The sequence below is a fragment of the Diaphorina citri genome, unplaced genomic scaffold, assembly GCF_000475195.1.
Source record: "Diaphorina citri unplaced genomic scaffold, Diaci psyllid genome assembly version 1.1 scaffold217, whole genome shotgun sequence".
NCBI lineage: Eukaryota > Metazoa > Arthropoda > Insecta > Hemiptera > Psyllidae > Diaphorina > Diaphorina citri.
Window position 1 is genome coordinate 140,758 of NW_007377654.1, and position 8,973 is coordinate 149,730.

General features: G+C 39.8%; 2 protein-coding genes across 2 annotated transcripts; one reads left to right on the forward strand and one right to left on the reverse strand.

Moving 5' to 3' along the window:
- Positions 1 to 357: 357 nt before the first annotated feature.
- On the reverse strand, positions 358 to 1,885 carry LOC108252001. The gene is made up of 3 exons (XM_017442722.2): positions 1,552 to 1,885; positions 1,070 to 1,335; positions 358 to 675 (listed from the first exon to the last, which is right to left on the reverse strand). The coding sequence occupies exons 1-3, from the start codon at positions 1,883 to 1,885 to the stop codon at positions 358 to 360; spliced, it is 918 nt and encodes a 305-aa protein (XP_017298211.2).
- Positions 1,886 to 5,084: 3,199 nt separating this feature from the next.
- On the forward strand, positions 5,085 to 8,410 carry LOC103506128 (cuticle protein 7-like). The gene is made up of 2 exons (XM_008470512.2): positions 5,085 to 5,156; positions 7,669 to 8,410. The coding sequence occupies exons 1-2, from the start codon at positions 5,145 to 5,147 to the stop codon at positions 8,110 to 8,112; spliced, it is 456 nt and encodes a 151-aa protein (XP_008468734.1). The 5' UTR covers positions 5,085 to 5,144; the 3' UTR covers positions 8,113 to 8,410.
- The last annotated feature ends 563 nt before the right edge of the window (positions 8,411 to 8,973 follow it).

The window sequence follows — 8,973 nt, forward strand, 5'->3', positions numbered from 1 at the left end:
ATTATGTTATTGTTCGAAAGAAAGAAAAGTCTGGCCATGATATTTATCTCGTGGCTAGCATATAGGTCAGAATCTACTTACATGATATCCAGTAGGTATCCAACTGAGTCTGGTGGATAATACCTAAATTGTTACATGTCAAAAGTGAAGTGGATAACATCTCTATAGATATTTCCGTTCAACTGATATGATAGACTGAAGCAAAGAACTACCTTTGCTAGGGAAATTTCAAAAATGTGGGTAGGATTAGAGGAAATGTTTTGTTATAAAAACACCTTGGAGTTGTGACCTGAATAGGTAAATAGTCCTTTGGCTTATCCTCACGAAACTGAATGCTCACCAAAATCTCACTCAGTATTACCAAATTACCATAACAATTTCGAAGAAGGCAAGCGCCAAATAGGCAACTCCAAACGTGAACGCCGCAAACAAGGGAGCCGCCATGATGTCCGCGAACATTTCCATTGTCCTCAGCAGTTTCTGATGCAGAAGTAACACTCCGCGAAACGGTATCATCTCTGGATTGTACGGATTGTCAGTGTCTTGGGCAGAGATGAAGAAGTGACTGAAGAAGAGGTTGGTGATCTCGTTCATGGATTGGAGGAAATAGATGACGGAGAAGTAACAGGACAGGACGGGAACGAAGTAGGCGAGGCTGAACATCATCTGGAGTGTCTGGAAAATTGAGAGAAACGGGTTCGATTTGCAAGAGATGAGCTCTTTTTCGTGAAGTGGCGTATAAGAAATAGTCAGAAGAAGAATAAGTTCAATAGCATGTAACAGGAAATTCGTCTGAACTCTTATTGGCTGCCACATCTTTTCTTAACGAGGCCAGTACGCAGTCCAGCTATACTGACCTCGTGTACCACTGGCAGCCAGTCCAGTAACTGGGTTAATTCCAATTGGGTATGTGGCAGAAGAAGTGTATTTCGTCCAACTGGACTAAAATGTTACTGAACGTCATTGGTGTTTAAACGAGGCCAAAAGCTGGACTGCTTACCTAGGCACTAGGCCCGTGTGATCCAGCCATGACAGATCAGATTACAGAGCCCTTCCCCTAGATACTCACTTGTATTATAGCTATCAGCCAAAACATTTTCGGATCCTCCCGTGGCTCCGTCCCATAGTAGACCTCAAAGGGCATTGGGATCTCCGAATAGTTAGACTGGGCGCCATTTTGAATCAAATAAATCAGAGGTGTTTGCAAGTTGGTCATACCGGCGAGGGGGATGGTTAAGTAGAGTAGCACGATGAGGAGATTGGAGATGAAACTGTACTTGTCCAGACGAGGCTTGGAGATGGCCGGTGACAGACGGAGAGAAAACTTCACCATGTCTGCGACAGAAGGGATGGGACACAGTACGATCAAATTTGATATTGTAGATACTGTTCAGTCACATGATGTAAGTTCAATCGATTTGATTAAATAAATGACTAACTGAACGATTGGACTAGCGAGTTATGTCCACACATAGTCGACGGCCGTCGGTGGACCATCGATCGACGGCCGTCCACTATCTGTAGACACAGCTTTATACGTGTCCTACATACCATCGATTTGACCAAACAGTGTGTCCAATTCCGTCTTGTACACGATGAAGTGAAGATGAGCAATAATGGCTGTGATTGCCATACTCGGTAATGATATTGCCTGAATGCCTTGAACCACCCTGTCTTTGGCAATATTGGAGAAGATATCGTAGAAGTTATAGACTGCACAGTAAATTGTGAGGCCCATGAGCAAGGACCGCCCGAAATAGGAACGCCAATATTGTGCCCAGGTCCAACGCTTGTTGTCCATCTTGTAGCCGAAAAATTCCAGGAGTCTGAAGTTAGCTTTGAGGAAGTGTTTCTTGCTCCAGGGCAGACGTGCGATGATCAGCATGGCTGCGAATGAAAAGTCCACAGCCAGCCTAGTTAGCTAAGTTGGTAGCGCGTCTGCCTTTTAAGCGCTAGGCGGCTAGGCCGCTGGTTCGATTCCCGCCCGGGGCGGATTTTATCCTAAACGGATAATGTTCTTTCTCGGAAAGGCTGGCTGTCTCCTATCCTGTCTTCCTTCTCTCTTCGATTTCGGGACTATAAGACCTTAGCAGTTAAAGTTCCCTCTATCAAACCTCTTAAAAAAAGAACCCACACAGAAAAATGACTTTTACATTACCATTACCCCAGAAAATCAGACTTTTGGGGTCTAAAACCTAATGAGAAGATAGGTATTGAAATAACACCGAATTGATTGTCCAATTTTGAACTTACTTTTCACCGTATTGGTAATTGATTCTACCATTGAGTAGTTTTTTGTAAACTTTTGAGGAGGCGAATGAAAGAAAGGATAATAATCTGGGTACGCTTGGAATGAGAAAAAATGACAGTGGATAGTTTCCAATATTCTAAATGAAACTACGTTCAATAGAAAATTGGAAACCATTTGACACGTCTCGCGTCTGGACGGCAAAAAAGGGCAATGTTATAATTCGTCGCTTTAGGAAGCAATTAGCTAACTCCAGCAGTTACACTTTCCTCAATCAAACCGCTTTCCCCCTCATTAAATTCACTCTATTCTCTGATTGTGTACCGAAAGTCTCAAAACTCGAACTTAGACATCAGTTTTCTGGGGTTTTTTGAAAACTTTGGAATCACTTTAAATGCTCTTTAGGGATGAACTATTTTCTTCTGAAGTGACGAATCTCTACTATTAATTGATAGCTATCCACTGTGTTATTAAAGTATAGAACACCTGAGCTTTCCTCCACACATTTTCGTGATACTCTAAGCCCCTGTCCTGATTTTAATAACCCTTGCATTCCTAAAGGGGAGGAGGTAAAATGTACCTAAGTATAAGTACCGGCACTTTTGAAAGAAAAGAAGACTTTTCCAATACAGAATGTTGAAAATTAGTTCCAAATAAAGAAAGTAAAAAATAATAAGTATGTAACTATTTTCAACTTATTGCTTCATTACAATGCAATTTTTGAAATGAGATTTGAAATACAAGGGTTAGTTTTCTTTTTCCTTCAAAGTGAGCAATAATTGCTGTGATACCCATTTAAAATGATAGATACCTGCTCCCCGTAATTAAACCCACGAATTCCCACGATCCTGTGACCTATCAAATGAAGGCACCAGGTGTACGCAATTAAAAGACATATTATCAGTTTTTCTTCTGTACCTATAGGTATTTTTTTTTTTTTTTTTTTTTTAATGGGCCCTTTTTTTGTGGAAATCTTTTGTTTTTCAGAAAAATATTTTTTTTTTTTTTTTTTTTTTAAATGGTACCTATATTTGAGGAAATTTTTAGTCTCTCAGAAACAGGAGAAATAGGGGATTTTTCCGGGTTACAGGAACCAGGTTCTACCTGCTTTCGGATTTCCTGCCTTCTGTCGGTTCGTAACTAATATGACTATTTTGTCTGTGAGACAGCGCCACAGCGGACAGAGTCAGATTGGAGTTTGCGCTATTCAGAAAAAAATAGACCAACATTGTCCTTTTTCTAACCTCTATTTCCATGTCAAAAAAAATAATAATAATAAATAAATAATAATTTTCTCCTAGACAAATACCTAACCAGGTTCACCCCTGAGGAATTGGGTCAAAGTCTCGCCTTATAAAGACCCATATTTCAGATTCACACCAGGGCTTTGGAAGCGAATAAAATAGGGCTCATAAATAGTGTCTTGAATAAATAGGGCTCGTAAATAGTGTCATTAATAGTGCACGCTAGACTAACTACTGCAAAGTCACCGTTAACGCTCAAATTGGAATTGATTTGGTTTATTTTTTTTTTGGTTCGTTGATTATTTCTACGACCTTGTGTCGCGAAGTTATGCCCGTGGACATGTCTTTTCTTTCATATTCATATTGGATTGGAAATTGGTCGGGGAGACCTACCAGTTCACTAATTGTCTGAAAGAACCACATGACACAGAACGTCACAGCCAGGGACATCATAATCATGATGGCTGCTTTCGAATTTTGAGGATCAAATCCATACTGAAATAGAAAGGTTAAAAGGAAATTAGATAGGTATGTAGGTATATTACATATCTATTTGAGTAGTATGCTGTGTCATCTGGCAACCCAGACTTTGGCAGCTCATCAATAAATTGTTATTGATTGTTTCTCTATAGATATTTCCGTTCATCTTATATAAGTAAATAAACAAGAAAATATGATAGACTGAAGCAAAGAACTACCTTTGCTAGGGAAATTTCAAAAATGTGGGTAGGATTGGAGGGTATGTTTTGTTATCACTCTGAAAGTAATCAACCAGAAAAAGGATCTTGGTGTCTATTTCGATCACAAACTTAATTTTGGAAGGCATATTGAGTGTACAACGGGGAGACCGGGGCAAAACCGGGTAGTCAGGTGATACCGGGTTGCCCGATTAGCCCGGGTTGCCCGATTAACATGCGGTAGAAAATTGTAAATCCCATTTCTTTCCGATTTCTATATTTTTCAAGATTCCATTTTACTACCTAATATCCGGTTTTGCCCCAACCACTGTCCGGGTTTACGTTAACCTAGGTACATTGAGGAAAAAACTGGGTGGTTAGTTTGACTTGGTTTAAAAAATGCATCTCCTGAGGACCCTTAGCAATTCTCTGGGGAAAAATCGCCCTTGGCTCAACAGACAAGTGTGTTTCCAACGCTGAATCAATGGAAAAACCTCAAACAATAAAATTCAACACAGAAAAATCTGTGGGCTGTCAAACACTACACTGAGAACAAGTTCGGACGGAAGAACTCTATTATTGGGTTACTTCCCCTGATTTAGGGTGTTGGAATGCTATATTATAGTGTCGAGCTTCCCGTCAAAGAGTTCAATATTAGAGTTTCGAAACCCAGTCACTCGATTGGGGTTCCAACACCCAGGTTTTTTTCTCAGTGTGCCCGATTATACCCCGAAGTCCCACACTGACATTGTCCAATTTTGTCCAAACCAGATCAAACCAATAGCCACCTCGATTCCTCAGACACCCATGTTTTCGGCTCCACCTACAAGGGGTGAGTTATACTAGTTATAGTGTCCGGTTTATACAATTGTCTTTGGTTTGACCTATAAAAGCACTGGGTTACTGGGCTAAGGGTATCAGTTGTTTGTCAGTTCTCAACGTAAACACGCCGTCCACTTCTTCAGCACGCTCAACATGTACGCAAAGGTTGGTACGAGAGATTTTTAGTTTATTTTTTCAATTATTTCAGTTCTCTTTCAAATACCTAGTTTCAGTTTCAATTCCAATTTCTGTTCTGTGCTGTCTGTGTTCAGTGTGTTTTAAAATTACTAGAGGTTTCAGTGAAGAGTCCTAACATAAACGTATTAGAAACCTTTAGGCGGCTTTCACAGTGAGGTAACACGTCGCAAGTAGCAAGTCGCAAGATGCTACGTAGCATGCATCTTCAAAGACCAGACCATTATTTCAAATGAAACCTTCCTCACTGAGGATACATGTTGCTACTTGAACCCTGGAAACAAGTAACAGTGTTACTTCAACGGTCTGGAGTTTTGTTAGTTGCTACTTGTGATTGTTTATGGGAAAAATTATTTTTTGAACCTACGCAGTTCATTTTTATTGTCACATGTTGTTAGTTGTTACTCCAATGTGAAAGTTCATGTTTCTTTGAACAAGATTCAGGACGTAAGCAGTAGCATCTTGCGACTTGCTACTTGCGATGTGTTACCTCAGTGCGAAACGCGCCTTAGGTTTCGCCATAGGTTTTCTCACGCTCAGACTGTCTGACAGACCGCGGTCTCAAACTGTTTCCGCCACACACTTTCAGACTGTCTGGTAGATGTAGGGCTGACAGGTTATCGAGTACCAAACAGCTGTTTGGCGCGAGTTTGGTGTTTTTTATTATCAACAATTCTTTCGACACAACTGGTAAGTTGCCACATGTAGGCTGAATGGTGAACTGAATTTTTAAAGATTTTTATTGCAAACTCTTTAATTGCTTCGACAAATTTGACGTACAAGATGTTTGGGGCAAAATTTCGAAAGAAAGCACCGAATATTTTTGAGTTCTTTTCGATAACAAGTTATCCGATGGTGAAATTTTGCAAACTCCTTAAGTCGTTTTAAATTGGCACTACTCATAATCTTACTACATTATTTTAGTGATGTCAAAACAATCTTAGTTTTTGGATTCAAACTTTTAAACTTCGGAATTTTCTGGAATTTGCCAAGAGAGGTTGTGAAACTGAATGCCACTCACAGACTTGGGCAAGAACCAGAGTGGATGTCTGAGAAGTGGGTGCATTGACAGTCATGAACCTACTCGTGAAGCAATGCTTCAATACCGGCATCAGAAGATATAAATAAAAGTGATGATCCCAGTTGTGTATTTTCCAACATCAATTTTCTTACCGATGCGATGATCATTGGTTATTTCCTTACCTATTAGCCTATTACTGATTGATCAGTAGTTTGCATCCCTGCAGTGACATAAACAATAGCAACATTAAATATTTAAGTAAGATGAAGACCATTATTTTGTAAGATTAGGTTCAAATACTAATCCCTTTGATTTTGGTAGAAGCGTTGACTTTGTGAAGATCTCTCATAAGGGGCATACTTTACTTCCCGAATAACCCGAGTTATAATGGCAAAGCCTATCTAGATTTACTCCCAGCTCTACAATCTCATGATGAAATGTTTTGTTAAGCTCTGAGAATGCTTGGAGAATGTCCGAGCATGGTCTACAAGCATGCTTAGAAGTTAATAATACTCTTACAAGATAGATTGTAGACCCTATATAGTATATAGTATTAATTCATACTCAATAGAGAATATAGAGATAGATATGTGAAGTACTTGCATTACTAGCTTTTAGAAAGTAGAGTATGTAGTTGTGGTAGATACTAACCGTACGACCGTACGTACTACCTATGTGTTATTACTTGGTCGGGTGTTTTGTAGGTACCTATTCATCATAATGAATAATAGGTTTCTACTCAACCAAACACAAACCCATATGCAATGACCTCCTCGGTAATGGATTGCTAAGTGGAACAAGAAAATATAGAAGTAAATATCATTTTGCTGGGAAGTAGGTGATCTAGAATAGGTGTTTATAGTTTACACTTATCCCAAACAGTATTGATTGTTCAAAGGATCAACAAAAGTGCTTAGAAACATTTAAAAATTAGACTTGTCCTACAAGAGCATGCTCACGGGAGACTCTAGGAACTAGAGGGTTCAGTGAAGAGTCCTAACATAAACGTAGTAGAAACCTTTAGGTTTCGCGATAGGTTTTCTCACGCTCAGATTGTCTGACAGACCGCGGTCTCAAGCTTTTTCCGCCACACACGTTCTGACTGTCTGATAGATCTAGTTCTGACGGCTTGTCAAGTTAAAGTTCAATTTCTTGGTAGCTCGTCCAACATTTACTCGTAGATCGTTCGTTTGGCAATCTGTTAATACCTAATACTCCTTAAACACATGTCTATGTTTTTTGTTTAGTTTGAGATAATGGTCAAGTACTATATCATACATATTTCTGGACATGGTCTTCACTTGACTGGAGTGGATTACAGACTGTCCCCTATCTAATAGACGTTAACAAACAAGACTACAGATAAAAGGACAGACGAGTTGATATATTTCGACCACTACTCTGGCCATCATGTGTATGTACTCGTACCATCTGTTTCTATCCGGAATATCTTGTTTTCAGATCGCTATCGTTCTCGCCCTGGTGGCCGCTACCCAGTGTGCCCCACAATACCACGCCCCTCCCCCAGCCTACAAACCCGCCTACCCTGACGCACCAGCCAAGTATGACTTTGCCTACGAAGTAGCTGACGCTCACACCGGAGACTACCACAGTCAACATGAGACCAGAGACGGTGACTATGTTGTCGGCACCTACAGTCTCATCGAAGCCGACGGCACCAAGCGAGTTGTCGAATACACCGCTGACGAGCACACCGGTTTCAACGCTGTCGTCAAGAAAGAAGGCACCCCCTCTTACGGCCCACCAGCTTACAAACCAGCCGCCTACAAGCCTGCCCCTCCTCCAGCTTACGCCCCACCCCCACCACCAGCTTACCCCGCACCAGCCCCCTACGCCCCAGCACCCGCCCCATACAAACCAGCACCAGCTTACCCAAAGTACTAACGTGACTCGTGAAACCCCCAACAACGGTACATCACAAAACTTTCCATTACCATATGTGAGAATCCAAAGGTAATGCGAAAGTCAATCTTTCCTTCTCTGTACATAGTTCCTGAGACTTTTATTTATTGAAATTTGTTTTTGTTTTTATTTTGTTGAGTTGTGTATGTAAATACCCGTATTTATTGAAGAAAATATAAAGCCTTACTATTTCTGAGGATGATTTTGGTTTAGAATCAAAACCGTTTCTTACAGCTAGTAAGAGTAGTATTGCTATTCAGAATATCAAGTGATTTTCTTTATTTTCAATGGCTTCATAAGTAGGTATGTCCTTTGTTTTCTGTTTTAGCTTATTCTTTTTTGATTGCTTTTCCTTTTTCAAATTAATGTGAAAAATCTAAAACGTCTTAAATCTATCGAACGAAGCAATTTTCTTTTCTTTTCTAAAGGTTCACCTACTCGTTCACACTTGTGTGAAACTTTTGGCATAAATCTGCCTGGAAATCTTATATCACACTAATGCAATGTGCAACACTACAGATGTGACTTGCAAATTGCATGTATAGGTAACTATCAAGGCGGATTATTTCAGTATTCTGTTAAATCCTTAATCAAGTTGGTATTAGAGGTAGATCCTAAATAATCTGTATGCTAGGCTCAAAACCCCAAATTCGCTCATTGAGCTAAAAAAAAAAAAAAATAAATAAAATGGTTTTGGTTTAGAATCAAAATCGTTTCTTACAGCTAGTAAGAGTACTATTGCTATTCAGAACATGATGTGATTTTCTTTATTTTCATGGCTTGGCCCTTAGTAGGTATATCTTTGTTTTCTGTTTTAGCTCATTCTTTTCCGATTGATTTTTG

Bases quoted from the DNA above. Each gene is read 5' to 3' on its own strand.
- LOC108252001 (XM_017442722.2), bottom strand. From the start codon at position 1,885: ATGCTGATCATCGCACGTCTGCCCTGGAGCAAGAAACACTTCCTCAAA. The intron at 1,336-1,551 runs GTATGTAGGACA...CTTCTGTCGCAG, and splicing joins ACTGTTTGGTCAAATCGATG to ACATGGTGAAGTTTTCTCTC. The intron at 676-1,069 runs GTGAGTATCTAG...TCAATTTTCCAG, and splicing joins GGCTGATAGCTATAATACAA to ACACTCCAGATGATGTTCAG.